General features: G+C 41.2%; 1 protein-coding gene across 6 annotated transcripts in view; it reads left to right on the top strand.

Annotated features, from left to right (window-relative positions):
- The window catches only part of ELOVL6 (ELOVL fatty acid elongase 6), a 139,825-nt gene extending 134,173 nt beyond the window's left edge, over positions 1-5,652 (top strand). For all 6 annotated transcript variants that reach the window (XM_027599481.2, XM_027599477.2, XM_027599479.2 and 3 more), the window contains one exon: positions 3,154-5,652. In XM_027599481.2, coding sequence (XP_027455282.1) covers positions 3,154-3,578 — 425 coding nt within the window. In that variant the 3' untranslated portion in view covers positions 3,579-5,652. The remainder of the gene's footprint in view (positions 1-3,153) is intronic.
- Positions 5,653-19,896: the final 14,244 nt, after the last annotated feature.

Genomic DNA, 19,896 nt, shown 5'->3' with positions numbered 1-19,896 from the left:
AATTTGGAATGAGATTACCTACAGACTGGCTCTTGGCTGAAAATAGCTGAATCTAAAGTTAGACTGTGGTGGAGAAAACATGAACCAGCGGTCACTCAAATGGGTGACGTGGCTGAATCATTCAAGAATCGAAAGTCCCACTATTTATTGTTGGTCAACATTCTTTCCAGAATGCCAACCAGACCTTTGACTAAACAAACAAGAGAAAAAAACCACAGGAGGTCTCAGGAAGCCCTTCCGGAACCCCACCAGTATCCCCTTCCCCTTACCCGGGGGAAACTACCATTCCCTAGGTCAACAGCCTTCCTGGGGATGGTAACCTTGATGCGGCATTGGAGTGGTGGTCCTGAGAGGCTCCAGGGCTATTATTGGAAAATACTCATCTTTATTACTCCACCTGCCATCCTGTATGTCTGTTCCAGAAAAAAATCTTAAAGGAATTCAAATTAATTTTGTTTGGAAGATCTCATGATGTCAGGGTGCCTGAGTGGTGCGGTCGGTTAAGCATCCAACTCCTGGTTTTGGCTCAGGTCATGATCTCAGGGTCGTGAGATCAAGCCCCAAGCCCAGATCCACGCTCAGCAGGAGTCTGCTTGTTTTTCTATCTCCCTCTCCCTCTGGCCCTCCCCCTGCACTCTCCCCCCACAAAATAATAAATAAATTTGTAAAAAAAAAAAAAAAAAAACCTCATAACATGTGCTTCACCTTCAGCTCCCCCATATTAAATGGAAACACATAATGTGTTTCAGTCATGCCCCCTACTAATGAGATCTGAGACCCCCTACTCAGACACAAAAAACACAAAGCAAGTTTCAGTACCAGAACTGTAGGTTCCACTTTTCATTCCAGGTTAGCCCATTCTAATATGGCCTGTCTTTTGTCCCCTATTACTCTCCTCACACTGAAGTTGTTCTTTAGACAATGAAGTTTTAATATAAAAATGACGATAGAGTTAAGATTAAATCTAAAGAATTAAAAAGGAGGAGATTCTTATTACTCTATAGCAAGTACCTTAATGCAGTGTGTTTGGGTATTGTGTGGCTTATACATTTCAGTGATGCTTAAAGGCTTGTAAAAAAACATCTTCTCAATGATGAATGACTGAATTTGTTTTTACCATGTAATTCCTTGGACTTCTACCTTCTTTCCACCGTGAACAAAAGTAGGCTGGAATTATTGTGTCTACTTTATAGTTTACTGAGCGAAGGGAGGCACAGAGTACAGAGTAGTAATTACACAGAAATGGTGGATCTTTGACAGGCACACAAAAATAGTGCAGTTTAACACTAAGAAGTAGACCCCAGGTCTCCTGATACCAGTTTTGTCCCTGAAGTCCTTTAGTCAGAGCTACTATCACCATCAATCATTATCCATCTGTCTGACACTTATAGGCATAATATGTCAGGCATCTCGCAAGAGAGAAAAGGACTTCAAAGAAAATTTTATAATATGTTTGGAGATGCAGCAACTGGTAGCTCTCCTTTTCTATTCTAAACAAATATGAATTTTTCTGTTCTAAACAAATATGAAGTGCTAACATTTAACACTTCAGTAGGGAAACAAACAAAGAGCTCCTGCTGAATGGAATGGGGTACCACCTAGGTTATTCCAACGACGGCCATCAGAGCCTTCATCTTCCCAAGGCCTCACATTCTTTGACCCCTCCTAGTGCCAAATGGTTTAGGGCATCCGTGAAGTCTGAGGGATAAGACAAAGATAAGTACTGATTCCCTTTGTGCTTCATTAGATTTCAGAATAAGAAGAGGGACCTTCTAGTTCTCCTTGTCGTACCGAAACAAGTCAAGTTTGAGTTCACCGAAGGTCATGAAGGAGGTTGGGTTTTCCCATCCCTGAGAACACGGAGCTAGGAAAGAGAATGGAGCATAAATCCTGTTTTCATACTTGTTAATGGAATCGTGTGCATTTGTTACTATGCTTCCTCTTCATCCATTTTGACATAAGTGTCCTATGGTATATGTTTTGGAATCCCTAAGGCTTTTCAGAGAATCATTACATATAAATAGCATCTACCTACCTGAGCATAATTCTGGCTTCTATAACATAGATTTTCCTACCTTAGGGCCAGAGGTCTTTTTCTTTAAAAGGATACTGTTAGTACTAGATTCTGGAAAGCTTTCTCAAAGTTAACTCCGTAAAAATGTGTGTCACTCTCCGTTCTTACCACTCGATTCATTGGTATAAAATATTCAGGTTACCGTCTTCAGCAAATATGGTAGAAGGTGACTTTTCTTCTCTTTTTTCTGTTTTTGCCTTTGTTTCAATTTTACTCCTCTGAATACCAAATGTCTGTCGAGGCTTCACCTTTTACAGGGAGCTCACAGGGATAGGTTTTTTTAGGAGTAGCTTTCACCATATACCAAAGAAAAATGGTCTTCGTACTCCAGAGAGGCCCACGAACGTTTTGCTGGGCACTTGAATTCTAATCTGTTTCTCTCTACTGACAAATGATCTGAGAGAAGTCACTTGACTTTTCCAGGTGATATTTCCTAAAATGTACGGTCGAGTTAGAAATTGGGTAACATGGGGGTGCCTGGGTGGCTCAGCTGGTTAAGCAACTACCTTCGGCTCAGGTCATGATCCTGGAGTCCCTGGACCAAGTCCCACATCGGGCTCCCTGCTCGGCAGGGAGTCTGCTTCTCCCTCTGACACTCCCCCCTCTCATGTGCTCTCTCTCTCTCTCTCTCTCTCTCTCTCTCTCATTCTTTCTGTCTCAAATAAATAAATAAAATCTTTAAAAAATAATAAAAAAATTTAAAAAAAAGAAATTGGGTAACATGATGGCTCGTGTCCCTTCTAGATTGAAAATTGTTAAGATTTTGTGTATAACATCCTTCTAAAAGTACCATTTATTGCATGTTCTCCATGTGCCAGGAGGGCATGCTGATTATCTTATTTAGCCCTCAGACAATCCCAAGCTACTGCTGTTACCCCCATGACGATCCCCGTTTTACAGAAACTGGAAAACAGTGTTGCCCAAGCTCACAGAGCTAGTAAATATCCATCCAGGATTCTAACCCAGCCCATCTCGCTCTCAAGTACGAGTTGAAGCTCTGTACGTTCTTGGGAAAATATGGATTATCGTTACATCATGGCTGAGGGGCTCATGTTGCTTTCCCCTTCTCTGTCTTCCAGGAGATACAATATTCATCATCCTGAGGAAACAAAAGCTGATCTTCCTGCACTGGTACCACCACATCACCGTGCTGCTGTACTCATGGTACTCCTACAAGGACATGGTCGCCGGGGGGGGTTGGTTCATGACCATGAACTATAGCGTGCACGCCGTCATGTACTCTTACTATGCCTTGCGAGCGGCAGGTTTCCGAGTTTCGCGGAAGTTTGCTATGTTCATCACCTTGTCCCAGATCACTCAGATGCTGATGGGCTGTGTCGTTAACTACCTGGTCTTCTACTGGATGCAGCATGACCAGTGCCACTCTCACTTTCAGAATATCTTCTGGTCCTCACTCATGTACCTCAGCTACCTTGTGCTCTTCTGCCACTTCTTCTTTGAGGCCTACATCGGCAAGATGAGGAAAACAACGAAGGCTGAATAGTGTTGGAACTGAGGAGGAAGCCATAGCTCAGGGTCATCAAGAAAAACAATAGACAAAAAGAAAATGGCACAAGGAATCACATATGGTGCAGCTAAAACTAAACAAAATACATGAGCAAACACAAAACCCAAGGCAGCTTAGGGATAATAAGGTTGACTCAACCCAGTAAGTTTATGATCCTTTTTGGGTGAGGACTCACTGAGTGCACCTCCATCTCAAAGGACTGCTGCTGGAAACCCCATTCCCTCCTTAACTGTCAGCTCTAGGACAAATGAGAACAAAAGTGAGCCAGAGGCACAGAGAGAGAGAGAGAGAGAGAGAGAAATAGAAGGTCAACAAAGGCTATTAACACTCTATGGAAAAAAAAGTATTTACTAAGTGTTATATTTGTCTAAGAATGAAAGAAGTTTACTTAAGAAACTGTGCGAGCACATACACACACAATCCTTTCTAATCTTTTTGGACACACAATAGAATAGATACAAAATGGAAGAGACACAGGGTGTATATCTAGAACAATAATGCTTTTGCAAAAATTAAAGCCTTCTTAAGAAAGGCCAGTAGCTGTAGCCCCCGTGAGAAAAGATGTCTTAATCACCTCTCATGAAAACGGATGTAAACAATTGTATTTCACCTAAGAGAAGGACTGGTGTTTTTCCCTTCCTAGCCCAGTCTGGGGCTAGTGACTTTGCCAGAACCAAACGGGGCACAATATTTTTCCAGGGTTCTTCCTGGGAGGATGGAAACAGTGCAGACCAGCTCCTAACGGGACAGCTCACCTCAGAGCACTTCTGATGGTTCACTGTAATTTCCACTCTGAAATGAGCTTTCAAGGATTATCCTTGGTTCAGCGGCCCCAGGCTTTTGAACGGAAGAGTAAATACCGAATAGCAAAGTTAAAATTCTACCAAATGATTTGAAAATGGGTTCTGTACCAACTCTAAAAAGGGTCAGCCCCATACCATTCTTGAGCTGGGAAAAGGACAGTGGGGAAAGATGGGAGCCGAGGATCCATCCAACAGACACACTCGGTATACCCCCCACTCTATTTGACTCCACACGCGCACTCATGGCTTTCCAAATGAAACCCTGTTGTACGGTCCATGTTTTCTATATTTTTGTGAATTTCACAAAGAAATCTGCAGGGCTCTTCCTGATATTGGGTGAACACTGTGTTTCCGCATCATCTGTGTCTGCTCCCCTTGAGCGACGCAGAGGTGTGTAAAGTGCCCTCTGCTGGTCAAGTGGAGCTACTTCAACAAACCCTTCATGGCAAGTTTGGCTGGAACAGCTGACAACAAAGGGCCCCCCCCCCCCCCCGATACACTTATCCTTCAAGTTTTCAATGATATAAAATACTCGTCATATTTTTGGCCAAATCAGAAGACCTTCTTCCTGCTTCAAGTCAGCTTCAGAAATTTTTTTAAAAAGGACTTCTGTTCTGGAACTCAGAAAATCAGTTTAAGAGCCATATTCCTTACAAAAAGAGAGGAGAGAAAGAAATGAAAGCTAGATAATATAATATTATCTGTAATACTTCAGTCCTTTACAAGCCAAATCAATGTGTCAACATTCCTAGTATTTCAAAGATGCAATTATATAAAATCGTTCAATGTGATATGCTAATACTCTGGTTAAGTAGCTTCATGATTAGACAAACTAGATGGCACGATTAGCAGCTACACTGCATATAGCTGATACATGCATCACCACACATACGTGCACATAGATGTGGGGTACACTCAACTTCAAAGCCCAGATGAACAGGAACCCGTTTTTCTGGCTAGCAGAAAAAGAAAACTGTTGTTTATCTTTTGCTTTCTTTGAGAGTATACAGTAAAAGGGATTTTTCAGATTATTTTTATATTATTTTAGCTTTAACTGTGCTGTCATTCATGAAACAGAGCTGCTCTGCTTCTGTCAGAGATGACAAGGGCTTTCTCAGCATCTTGTTTATGTGTGGAATTTGAAAGAATAAAGTTTTATCCCATTCTGTGTGAAGGGTTTGAACAATGAACAAAGAATCCATGCAAACCAGGGCATGACCCCTAGACCCGGGGCCGGGGGCGGGGCGGGGGTGGGGTGTGGCGCTGGGCTATGCAGGGAGGGAAGCTGTTACATCTGTATTAAATTATCGTGGGCAGTCTACGATGTCTTGACATCGGTTCTTAGATGAGAAACAACTGATGGAGGGATGTGTTGTGATTCTTCGGGTGGAAACTGACGTGAGCTAAAAAGATAGGTCCTGCTATAACAACTGCGAGGTTCTTAGGCTGCAAATAATGTTCTTTTGAGCTTTGAAAAGACATGATACTGTGCAATAAGATTTTTTTCTTATAAAAGAAAATGAGCAGAATAATTCACATGAGGAAAAGGCCAAATAACAGCCGACTTGAGCTTAATTGAAGGACCAGTTCGAGCTTATCTGGTTGATTTAATTATTGAATCCATTGATTGATCATTGATCCTTTAATGCAGGTTAGAATAAGGAAATGAGCATAGATCTTAAATAGACTCTAAATGATGCTTCCAAAGCACTTTGATCTTGGTGCAATTTCATGCTTGTGTTCGCTTGTGAGATAACTTAGAATTTTTTTTACAGGTTGAATGTCTAAGTAGTTTGTAAATTGGCTAAATAAATCTAAAGGCTTTTCCGACATTTCTCATGGAAAGAAAGAAAAACACTTTTAAAAAAATTCTGGTATTAGAGGTTCAATACAGTGTTTTCAACATCTCAGTTTAACCGCTTAATTGTATCAAGATAAGAGGCTGGACCACTAGCCCATGGCAAATCTGAATCCTACCAGAGAACTGACTGCTACACAGATAATCCTACTGTCAGTTAACATTCCAGAAAAACTTGGGGCAGGCAAGTTTTCAGAACTGCCCCACTATGCTGCAATAGATTATCTTTCTACTGGAGATTTTCTACTGCATTCCAATCCCATTATGGTGAAAACGTTTCTGGATTGAAAAAACAAACATCCTTCATTTCATATCTAAGTGCATGTAATTTGATGCCCTCAGTCTGAGTATCAACCCAAGTCTATGAGTTTGCAATGAAAAACATTCTAATGAAAAATGCTCTATTCATAGAACAGGAGGTTTTATCTGGGTCTTCTAGTTTTGCTAATGAGAAAAAGAGTAAGCACTATGTTATTTAAATCCACACCAGGCCAAAGTACTGAATTAAAATCATGTATGGAGGTTATTATTCCAGATGATTTACTCTCACCCTTCTACTCACACACTCCTATAAAAATTGGTGGGGCGGGGTAGAGATAATACATACATAGATGTTGCTTAAGGGGAAAGAAAGGATTGATTGGGTCCCTCTTACTTCCCCACCTCTACTAATGTAGCTCAGGCCTGAGTCAAGCTTCATGTGAGGAGGGGTTTTGCAGAACTGAATGGAAGAACACTTCTGGGAAAGAGACCTACAGATTTTTTTTTTTAATCAGATGTGGTGTCTTTATGATAAAACCTGTCACATCAAAGAAGTAATGCACCTGGAGTCAACTACACTGAGTAGAATGCTCCAGAAGTCTGGCCTCATTCCCAGACTGCTAAATTACCTGGGAGAGACAGCATGCTCAGGTTATATCTTTTCTTTATCCTGATAAAACAGCCTCCCCTCAGAGACTACGTGTCATACAACTGTCAGCTCCAGCACATTCTGGGGGCTTTTTTTTTTCCTCAGAGTTGTTGGATTGGCCATGTGCTGATTCAAGAGAGCTGTTAATAGAGAAGATCCAGGAGATTTTTGCCTCCCAGAGCTCAGCACTTTGAGTTGTATGAGGATGGCCCATGCGTCTCTCCTATACACTTATTTCCCTGAACAAGTTTCCATCCCCAGGAGTGTAATTGTGTGAAAATTTCATGAGGAAAGTCCAGAACTTTCTGACATTCCAGTCTTTGTTTCCAATAATATTTTGCTATCAATTCAGGATGATAGAGCCTGTGTTCGTGCTGTGAGTCCCTGTCGCCTGTAGCTTTCTTAAGTTGTTCTCTGTTTCATAGGCAAGGTCTAACTCTTTGTGCCTCAGACCCTTTATCCTCAAGAAGAGATTTTGCTAAGAATGCCCCACAGGGTTTGGCTTGTAGCGTATACACACTGAAATGAGAGCTAATAACGCAATCTTACACTCTTTTGTGCCAGCAATCAGTACAAAGGTCCCAGTTTTCCAATGAACCAGCAGCCCCTGTCTGCTGGTCCCCAATACTTAAGTAAAACAAGTGTCAGTGCAGTTAGAGCTTTTTTTTTTTGAATGCCGCTTGTGACAGAATCCCATTATAAACCTCCAGCCATGTGGCGGAACCCATAGCTAAAGAAACCAGTTAAGAACACCTGTGCAGAGCATCAAAGAATCTTCGCAAGCCTGTTGAATCATCCCATTACTTCCCTCATCCTCAGATACTTGGAAAATTCAGGACTCACAGAAGGAGGAAAGATAATCTCCAGGCTTCCCTTCCTCCTGAATTACACTTAGAAAAAAGTGGAACAGAAGTTGTTCTAACACTGAAAGAGAGACAACGGGAGCACCCCCATGTGTGGGTTTGGGAAGGTCTTAATGAAGGCGTTTTGATTTTATGTTGGGCAGACAAAAGTCTTGCAGTCAGACACACCAGTGGAAATCCAAACCCGAAACTACGTTGTAGTCAACTTTTCCTGAAGTAACTGGTTAAATTAAAGAAACTTGTCCCATACATCAGGGTCAAGCCATAACTGCAACCCATTTAGGCTAGCATTGTGGGGTCCTGACGCATGTTGGTATTTAAACACTGTTACTTCCCAACGCTTGGCAGGACTTGAAACTTCTCTCAGTGGGCAGAAATCAAGAACTCTCCAGAAGTAGTCTAATAGTGCTCCCCAGGCATGTTGGTTTTAGACAGGTCTGACTGTCTGGGCATGTTCAGGCAGGAGGTTGCTTGCTGCTAACTTGAAAACCACTGGGAGCTTCAGCCTCTTCAGGGCCCCAGAGCCCATATTCAGATAGAAGTTCACCCACATAAGCCTCATAGAGCAAATCACAGCAATGTTGGAATTGTTATTTTCAAGTGCTTCTTTCACGACATTCAAAGAAATATTTTTTCTTGGTATATTAAAATTAAAAATAAAATCATAACTTTTGATTTAAAACCAAACAATGTGTGCGGTTTCTTTGATCTCTTGTTCTGGGCAGTTCCAAGAGGGCACCCTGGGCACTCAAAAGTCTCAGAAAGGTCATTCCGCACTTAACACCAACGTGCTCAGGGAACGTAGCGAGTCACTCCAGTTCTTGAGTAGAGCTCAGCAATGATGTAGTCCCCAAATACCACTGGTCGAAATCCCACAAGGGGCCTAGCCCTTCAGTAGTATTTCACGGATATAACACATAACAATTTATGCACTTTCCAGACCTACTAGCTCACCACAGCAGTCTTCACAGGGCAGACAGTCCAAGTTGGATCCCCCATTTTACAGATGAGAAAAATTTTCCTGCTAGATCCAATGTCACAGAAGTAGAAGGAATAGAATTTTCACACAATCTTAACTTCAATTTCATTGTTGCCATTCGAATCTTTTGAAAGAAGTAGAGTGTGAATGAATTAAATTCCAATATTCAGCACTGAACTAGGAAGCAACTTGCCATGTCATTGGACAAAGGGTTTCAGGGCATAATGTATGTTGGGGAAAATATTTCGAAAGCACAGCACCTCCTTCCTAGGAAGGTACATTACCTGCACACCTGTGGGCTATTAACAAGGGTAATCCCCCGCACATCCACTCCCTGATCCTAAAATTTGACCTTCAACTTCTGGTGCTCTTATATGTTCTAGAGTATACTCTTTCGGGTAAATGTCTTATGGCATTCTTTGTTTTTTGGGGGGCATCTATATAATGTGTACAACAGAAATGTCCCTGCAGCATATATATTCAAAACCAAGAACCTGTCGTTTGGGAATGTTTTCCATAGCCAAATTGCTAAGAACATGCCTCTTTTCACATCATCTCAGAATAAATAAAGATGGAACTTTCCATTCCTTTTATAACCTATTTAATGTATGTTCTTAACTCAGGACAAAGTGGGGGGGTAACCCCATGCTACACACAAAGTATTTTCATTAACTTCACTGAAAAGACAGAGAAAGAGAAAGGGAGGGAGGGAGGGAGGGAGGGAGGGAGGGAGGAAGGAAGGAAGGAAGGAAGGAAGGAAGGAAGGAAGGAAGGAAGGAAGGAAGGAGAGAGGGAGGGAGGGAGGGAAGAGAAAACCTAGGGGGTGTTTCTGGTTTTGATAGCGCTCTCAGAAACCCACTACAAATGACTGCACCATCAGGTAACTTCTGATAAAAACACAGTCTGATACAATGCAAGCTCCAGAAATTAATAAAGCAAATATTAAAACATACAAACATTTTATATCACTGTCTAGCTAACAAAAAGCCTGCACTTATGTAATTTCAAAACCAAGAAATTTACTACAGCAGGCTTCCTAGAAATGAGAACCTAAGAATGAGATCAGAATACCAATATTTCAGCAACATGAGCACTCTTGGCTGTTTTTTGCTTTTTCAAAATGAATGAAATTAATTGGAGCCCATGAATGCCCTAAATCAATGGTCAGGACAGTTAAATAACTAAAAGAGCTCCCTACTGGTCAGTCTATAGTTGATTAATTTCCACTCCTGGTAGATCTGGGGCAGGATCTTAGTTACTGCCAAACACATCTCCTGAGTCTATAGGGAGGCCTGCCGAGAAGCCGTAGTGATTGCCGGGATGGCCATCGTGGGAGGATGGGGTGGGGCCACATGACCGCCCCCCCAAACACACACAGCCGGATACTTATACACATACAGAATTGCTTGTGCCCTCTGCCTCCGTCCATGCTGTCCTGAAACATCATGTCACTCACTAATAAAGGACTCCTGGCAAGATGAGAAGCTCTGGGTCAGGAAACTATCAGATCCTACTGATGTAAAGAGACTATTATCTAATTCACTCTCTCGTTTTATGCTGCAATCTTTTACATTTTCTTCTGCTTTTCGTTGTTCATGTCTACGTAATAATTGAAGGTATTTCACCTTATTTATATATGCATCACAGGATATGTATTTATAGGGAAAGATTATACACCTACACACATGAAAACAACATTGCAGCCTAAGGGTTAAACACACGTGACAGCCCCCTCCAGACCCCCACCCCCACCCCCCACCCCCACCACCACTGCCACTGCAATCTCACTACTGGATTCTTCAATCTTTGGTATTTTCAGACCCCCATGGTGAAAACCCTGTGCTACACTCTGTGCTTCCATACACAGCCTCGTTTTCTATCGACTACACTAATTCCTTTCATTCTAGAGGGAAAAACTGCCCCCCTGGGTGTTGCTCTGCTATGTTTTATTTATGAAAACTCTGATGGGTGTTTCCTAAGGCAGCCAATATCTCCCTACAAAGAGAAAGCAGTGTTCAAGCTTCCTGCATCCTCCACGGGCTCATAGTTAATATGTGAATTACTGTAAAATTCCAGAGCATTTTTGCAAAAACGAGCACTTTGTCTCCACATGAGAAGCCGTTCTAATTTCAGCTGAGTCTTAGAAGATCAAATCAATACAACATAAATAAATGTACTGAGTTTCCAAACGGACTTAGGCAGCCATGCCAACTCATTTGTTCATTTACATGTAACTTGAATTTCCCTTGGACCCACCAGCCAGTGGATACAAATCATTTACCAGTTTGTAGCTCCCACTGAGGCAGGACCTCTGACTTCCTGCCAAGTCCCTAGCATCTAATTCTGGAAATCGCCAAGAGGAGTCTCACAGCCTCTGTCAGGCGATTCTGTTATGCCATCACCCCCACCTCACCTCCTTCCCTCCCTCCCATTTCCACCGGGCCCAGCTGCTACTGCAGCTCTCCACTGGGCCCGGAAATCTTGCTTTCTGCACAGTGCCCTCTGCGATCCTGTGTGGCAAGATGCCCTTTTCCCCTTGGTCACATGTTCTATGTGAGAAAGCTGGCCTCCTTCTCTACTCAGGAGCCAGACATACCTCCGGGAGACAAACTGGGGGAACAGCCATCAGAATGTCTCTTTCCTCCTCCTCCGCATGGGCAAAGCCTCTTCCTGGCTTGAGCTCAATGAACCTAGTTCCTTTCCCACTTGGTGACGTACCATCCCTGGACAGTTCATAGCCCCACTGTAAATGGATCCCTGTGACCACATCTGCTCCCAAACTTGCCCAGGCATATCCAAGCTTAGCAGAGGACACGGGTAGAGTTCCTTTTCCAGAAGCCTCCCCAGCTCTCCTGCAGACTCCCTATTGCCTGCCCTGACCATAGGTAAAGACATCTCTGTGACTCACTTAAATTCACCCCCGGCACCTTTACCACCCACACAAATGCAAACATATTTAAAACAAGTCTTTTTCTTTCCAGTAAAAGTTGGCTTTTGAATTAAACGGGCAAACTGCAGAAAGTCAAGATAATTTCTTAGAATTGCTATGTTTATCCTGACTCATGGCCTTCCCACAAGCCCATTTCCTCTGCCTCTGAGTACAGGTTAGGGTGCTTGCATTTTCTTCTCACAGCTCTGTGCTTTTCTACTCGGTGGGGCTTATCATCACAGTAATGAAATGATTAGTTATCTGTGGACTATTTAATAGTCAGCCTTCTTCAATAGATTGCAAGCTCTGTAGGACAGGAATAAGTTTGCCTGTTCTCCCTAGCAATGCCAGGGCCTGGGAGAGAGCTAACTGTTTTCTGAAAAGATGAATAAATGTCAATATGTAGTCATGGATGTAACCTGTGCCATTTTAGAGCTCATACTGTGTGTTTAGTGTATATGTGTGTAAATGTGTGTGTTCACATATATTGGGAAAGTCCTTGTACTTCATCATCATATATTTATGAACAGGCCGAAGTGTATTTTCAGCTCTTGGATTATTTGCTTATTTACTTCATATTTGCTCATTCTACTGGAAATGTTAAAATCTCGTGTAGTGTAGCATTTGTGATTCGCAAAAATTCTTGTCTAGGACTTCAGAACATAGGCTCTGGAATCTAACTGCCTTGCTCTGCCATCTGCGTGGGAGTAGGAATTTGGCAATTCTGTACCTCATTTCCTCATCTGGGCACAGTGCATAAAACGACACCTACTGCACAGTTAGCAGGAGGATTAAATGAGATAATCCTTGTAAAGCACAAACTTAGTCCTTGGGACAAAGTAAATACTCAGTAAATTTTTGCTAATATTACCACTATTGCTAATGTTATTTTTACTTTCTCTTTTCTGGGTGATCTATACATGAGCCTCTCTTTATTCTTCACCATGAGACATTCACCTATAGAACTTCATTCTTCTTTTTTTTTAATTATTTATTTAAGTAATCTCTACACCCAGTGTGGGGCTCGAACCGACGACCCCAAGATCAAGAGTCGCAGGCTCTTCCGACTGAGCCAGCCAGGCGCCCCACTCATTGTCTTATTATTAGAAAACATTCTATAAACAAAGAAAGTATCTCTTTCTGGCTAATAGAGAATGAGATGCAAGGCAAACAATTCATTTACATTACGGCAAATGTAAAGTTCTTTCTAACATTTTTGTTTGTTTGTTTGTTTGTTTATATTCATTCATGATTAGCGAAAACCCTTGAGGGGAAAATATCTTTCACCTAAGCATCCACTGTTTGGGCCCAAAAATTATTGCAACCTGTCCTAAGAGATCATTTTTCACCAAAGGCCTGCTTCTTGCATGAATATTGTAATAAAAAAGAAATTCTTATGGAGATAGAAGTGAGCTCTTGCACTTCATAGCTTAAATATCATTTTTTGGCGTAATACATTTTGAAATTGCCAGGACTATTAATACAACACAAACATCTAAATTTAAACATCTGAATTAAAATAGAATGGCCTTTTTGTTTTTTGGTTCTAATGGGCGAGTCTGTCAAGAACATCATGTCTCTTGTTAGGAGATTTTCTAGCAAAAGAAACTTGACTCCAGGAACATAGACAACTCCCAAATGACTATTGTATTCAAAATGCCCTAAAATATTTAAATTGCTAAGTTGATTAAATATGTACTTGTCATTCAAAAGTACTGAATGAAATACTAATCATTAAACATCGGTCAATGTAGACCTACTTACTTACCTTTAAGCTCACAAACAAACCTTTTATGTGGAAACATCTTTAGTGAGATGTAAGGAAAACTGAATCGTCACAAGCTGCACTTGAGCTGAGGAAGGAAACCCATTTGCTTGTCTGTCCATTCCAACTAGATTAACTGCATTTTGAAGTTTAGGTTATAGATTTTGCTTTAACTATGGGAATTCTATAAACCTTATTTAATTGAGGTATAATGCCACTAAAAAGGGTTCTCCTTGTCTAGAATTTTGGCATACTTTCTATATTACTTTGCAATTATGTTACAGTGACTGCATTTCAATTAAGGCGGCATGTTTCTTTCAAAATTGCCACTCTCCTCAGTGGATTTATCAAGTGTCCAGCTCTGAAACTAGAATAAAGCCAGTAACCTCAACAAACAGAGTCTTAAGACTGTTTCTCTCTCCTTTTCTTTTTCTTTTATTACATATGGGTTTATCAAGAAAAATCTTTATTATATCTGGAAAGCTATTTTAGTTTCTTCCTAAAATGTCCCACATTCACAAATATATATGTGTGCACTTTTAAAAAAAATTTGAAGTTTTTTTTTATATTTTGAACTGCTCCTCAGAGCTGAATTCATAGGTAACTTTATTGCATCTAACCACTGACTAAACCTTTTATCATGAGAACTTTTAAACATACATCAAAGTAAAGAGAATAGTATAATGAGCCTATTCTTACTATCTAGATTTAACATTTACTAACATTTTGCTATATTTACCATATTTGTTTTATTTTTTTTTAAGATTTTATTTATTTATTTGACAGAGAGAGACACAGCAAGAGAGGGAACACAAGCAGAGGGAGTGGGAGAGGGAGAAGCAGGCTCCCCATTGAACAGGGAGCCCAACCCCAGGGCTCGATCCCAGGACCCTGGGATCATGACCCGAGCTGCAGGCAGATGCCTAACCGACCGAGCCACCCAGGCGCCCTGCCATATTTGTTTTAAGGTAAATCCCAGGCTTCTGATATTTTATTCTTATATACTTCAAGAAGCATTGCTTTAAAATAAAAGACATTTTTCTTACATAACCCCAGTATTGATATCATGACACCTAGCAAAATTAATCATTTCTTATTACCATCTAATGGCCATTTTTCAAATTTCCCTGGCTATCTCCAAAATGACTTTTTAGAGAGACCTCCTCTGACTTTTTTTTCATGCCAATTTAGAGAAACAGGGCCAACGGTCCTATGAAATGTCCTACATTCTGGATTCTCTGACTGTTAGCTTGTGGTGTCATTTAACTTATTTCTCTGTCCTTAGCATTGCCTATAAATGAGAAATCAGATCTTCAATTTTCATTATAATCAAGCCTAAAATTTTCAGCAACAACATCTTAGGAGGTAGTGTGTACTTGTAAAGGAGGCACACGATGCCTGGATGCCCCACTTCTAGAGAGTCTCCGATAGTCCCCGTGGCTCAAATGGCAATCTGCCCCCACTTTGTAATGTCAACTCTCCACCCACACCCCCACCCCAGCATATACTGTAGGCTAGTACTTTGACACCTTCCAAATATCCAGTTCCCTATAAACCTTTCTTCTAATCCTTTTGCCATCCATTCTGGTAATAGTTGCCTGAATCCTTTATTTTATTGAGGGATGAAAAATTGAGATTTTTATCATTTTATTTTTTGTCCACCTTAACTAAAATTCTTTTGCTTAATTGGAAAGCATTCTTCATGAACTCAGGCCATTTGGGCATCCTACAATAAGATTTATGTAGGGAATATATAGGTAGGCAGGATAAATCCCTTCTTTTTTTAATTCTTTCCTTAAATGGCAATTTTCAGAGTACCAATTTGGGGCACCAACCACCTCTAAGAGTGACAAATGAGTTCTGAGATTTTTTTTGTCCTTTCATTCCCTTCTTTTTCTCATTATCCTTATGAATTCACAGATTTGTATAAATTCAATATGTTTCAACCAATCATAGTCATTATTCTCTTTTGGCTGCTCAAGTTATCCCATTTTGGGTCAGTGGGAGCCCTTTAGAATGGCTGCTTTCTCTTTTTGTCATGACCTCACAAGTCTGACGGCTTCCTTTCCTTTTGGCACAACAGGATGTTTCTTTTAGTGGGGAAAATTACCAATTTTTTCTCCTCTAAAGTATTTATATTTCACAATGAATCTGAATTTAACTACATCATCAGGTTGAAAATCAACTTATTTCAAAGACTAAAAACCTACTCATGTGCTGCTCACAAAAGACATTTTAATTAATATAATCACCAGGCACACACAAGTAAGATTATCAAAGCACTTTGGGCATTTCCTCACTGGTTCTGCAATATTCCTATTAAGTTGGAACAAGACAGTTTTATCCCCATCTAACAAGGTGAGCTGAATAGAAAAGGAGAAATTTAATTGTACAGAATATGAGATGCATGTAAACGAAGGCATCAGTCGTGTTCTCTCACTATCAACAGAAAGCTAGGCAAGGCTTTAAAGAAATTATACAAAGCAGTCCAAAAAGTATTATGCAAATGAGACTAACTGGCAGTTATTTGATTAAATTCTATTTAAGTCGTTTAAAAGAAGTGTTTTGACCATAATTTTAAATATGTATTCCACATAAAAATAGGTAAAGATTGACCAGGGATGTAATGTCCTGACGAGAACATTCATTTATTTATGTAGTCAGTAAATATTTTTGTCCCTAGAAATATGAGACACTAACATTTCGTCCGTAGAGCTGTGATGTTTTAAATTAATTTCTAGAGATAGGATGCTTTTTCTGTGACTTTAACCCAATCACAGTCAAACTATTCCACAACTGTCAAAGGTAGGATTAGAGTATGGTGATATATTTTAAAGACAGATATATGAAGAAGAAATGGGCCTAATTTCCCAAGATATCAAATCCCCTGAGGTCATCAGCACTTGGCAGTTGATAGTCCTTTGTTTTTCACTGTGGTTGGGTTAGGGTTTCAAGCCATAAATCTGCTTTCTTCTCATTTTGGTTGCCAACTTGTCATTATCACCACCCCGGCCAGCCCCAGCCACCTCATTGTCAGGAATCCTTTGTATCAAAGGCTAAGCTTGGGCCAAATGTATTCTTCCTCAGAGGACTCTCCATAGCTGAAAGGCCCAGGTGACTTGCAATAGGGGGATTTTCCGTTCAATTTTACGTCTTTGTCAGCAAACGCCCTGTCATCAGGGCTGTTACTTTTCAGTATGATTTTTCAAGCGTTGCCTGACAGCTCGCTTCAGTTTACAGGGCACCACTGTGGAAAGAGCTCTGTTCGAGGAAGTGAAAATTCTAGGCTGCCTATAAGTCACTCTGAATTGTTGCGTGTGCTCTTGCTTAAGTCACAGACCTTCGGTGACCATCAATTTCCTCAACTCCAGATGATCTGTGAGGGCCGTGAGGACTCCAGCATTTTCCCCAACTAAAATTAGATATTCCTCTCTGCAGTCCTCCTAGAAATCCACATCAGCAAAGGGAAACATGCTTAAAGTCTACTTTCTTCATTTGCATCACTGTGCTTTGGGTTTTTTTCAGCTGGTACAAACTCAATAAAATGCAGTCAAGAATTTAGGAGAACTTACTAAAAAACAGTAATTGAAGACTTAGAAACATTCAGCAGCAGCTTGAGTTTTTCAAAAAAAATGGGCTGCCAAATAGAATTGACTAAATTCATCCAAAAATAAATCAATTCCTCACTTAACTTTTTTGGAGGGATGCAGCCTTGCCTCAAAGTAACTTGAACATTGTAAGCCTAGAGGTACCTTCTTTTGTTGTGGTTATACCCTTGGAGGCTGTGTAGCAAAATAATAAAGAACATGTGCTCTAGAGTCAAACTGCCTAGGTTTAAATTTTACTCTATCACTTACCAGCTGTGTAACCATGGGCAAGTTACTTAACCTCTCTTTACCTCAATTTCCTTATCTATGAAATGTGGGTAGGAATAGTATCTCCCTCATAAATAAATACATTAAAGTGCTTAGATAGTGCCTGGTTCATCATGAGTCGTCAATAAATGTTAGGTAGCATGCAGCAAGCCGAGCCACCATTCCTGACCAAAAGGAGAATTTTGATTTCTTTCAACATACCACCATCATCCTTCATCACCTACCTCCAAAAGCTCACAAGTCACTACAGTGTTTTACAGATCACACAACACCTACAGGGACAGTTAAATTTTCAAGGCAGTTCAACAGAGAAACCATAACTTCCAAATATTTCTAGAACACTTTCTTCAAGTTAGTACCTATCCAGTTGCAAATCAATCAAACCCATGTTGGGTCATTATTGCTCTCCTGAGAGCTACTCAAAAACTCTGTCTCCTGGCAAGGGAAGCAATCTACCTCTTTGGCATTTTTTTCCTGAAAGGTCATATCTCCTTGTCTTAGAAATGTCTGCAAATACTGAAATGTGTAAGTTTTTCCCTTTTAACAGGATACTTCAGCCCACCACTCCTATACCACAGACCTCAGCAGCTTTCACTTCCAATATTCATAGCCGATAACCTGCACGAAGATCGATCGAGCACTTCCTCTCCCTATGATTGCTACAATGGTTATAATATTTTCATAAGAAAAATTTATAAATAGGTTTCACAAAGTGCAAAATTTCCCCCAAATTCCTTCATGTATGCTGAAGAAAATTAGAGTTACTTTCAGAAAAGTACTTCTTTTTTCTTTTCTGCTATGAGGACTCGCCAGAGTAGCTTGAGACTACAAGAACATGCCTAAGGATTATTTGCTTGTAAATTAAAAATAGATTCATATTGAAATTTCAATAGATGACTCTGGAAGTTTCCCACCTACATAGCCAACCTTTTTTGGATCAGAAGGAATAATATGAACTAAGGGTAGAGCCCAGAGCTGGCTTGGCATTTGGGGATTGGTTGACTAGGTATATTGTGTTTCTGGTCAAGTGGAGCATTTGAGGACAAGTTTGGGTTTCCTGACGAGGTACCTGGGCAGGAGCAGTTCCATCTTGGGCCTAGAAATTTGTTTCCCCAGCTGATAACAACCCGGTGGAGAACTGCCAAGCTTTATGTCTGTGTGTTAGGGCTGGGGGGTACAGATAATGCACACTGTGATCTGAGGCAGGAACTGCACTGTGGAATTGGTCCCACCAAGGGTGAGGAGCCCATCTTTTCTATCAACAGATGGGCCAGGTCTGCAGTGCAATCCCTGCCCCAGATCTTCCATGAGGGAGAGCTAGTCTCTAGCTTCCATCACACCCTTGTTTAGTTTTTCCTCCTTGCCCCATCACTACTTCTCCCACTCCTCCAGAGAGTACTTTCCCAAGAAATTACCTGAATGAGAAACCCCACATCCTAAGAGAGCTGGTACTGCATATGGTCCTAGGAAGCAAAACTGAGGATGGGACTCTGCATCCCTAACCTGCTAGTTGGAAAGGAGACCACATGACGGGTGGGAGGTGGTGTGCTACTAATTCCTAGCAGGGTGATTGCGAAGACATTTAGCAGGAGAATGAAGATAGAATACAGGTGGAAAGAGGTGTGTTAACTAGTGCAAGAGACAGGCATTTAGAAGGTATGTGGGAAATAGTAACTGTAGGAGCTGGGAGGATCCATAAAGAGAGAAAATGACTGGCGGATCTGTTCATCAACAAGTTAAAAGCAAAGTGTGGGAATAAAAAGAGAAAACTCTCATCTACTACAGCTGGAAGACTTAATTGTAAGAGTGGCAGAAGTTGAGAGAGACTGGATTCCCAGCACAAGCCAAGGTCAGGGCCTTGATGGGAAAGAAGTGGGACCCTGAGAATGGAGATGGGGATATTATAGTAGATGCCCTTGAGAACCTTGGCACTTGTACCCCACTCGAACCCACTGATTCCTTAGCGCCGCTTCTCGTCACTTCCCTGAGTGGTTCGGGATCCACAACCGAGGCCTGTGTGGAGTTGGCAACAGTTGCTCACCAGAGAAGGGCCCCTGCCGCTTTGCCTTCAGCTGTGTGCAAGCAGGAGGTATAGGCCCCGGTGAGTCACCCCTAGGACACCATTCAAGCACCCTCCATTCACCGCTTAATCATACGCACAGTCCTTGAACCTCAACTTCCTCACTATCTGCAATCACTCATTGAGGCACATGAGAGAGTACCAACCAGAAGTGCAGTTACCCAGCCGTACTGTCAAGCTTCCTTCCGTGCCACCAAATGACTGAACGTCACCTTTTCCAGACGGCTGGGCC

The sequence above is a fragment of the Zalophus californianus genome, chromosome 2, assembly GCF_009762305.2.
Source record: "Zalophus californianus isolate mZalCal1 chromosome 2, mZalCal1.pri.v2, whole genome shotgun sequence".
Classification (NCBI taxonomy): Eukaryota; Metazoa; Chordata; class Mammalia; order Carnivora; family Otariidae; genus Zalophus; species Zalophus californianus.
The sequence above is the reverse complement of the archived record's forward strand: the minus strand, read 5'-3'. Positions and strand labels throughout refer to the sequence as shown.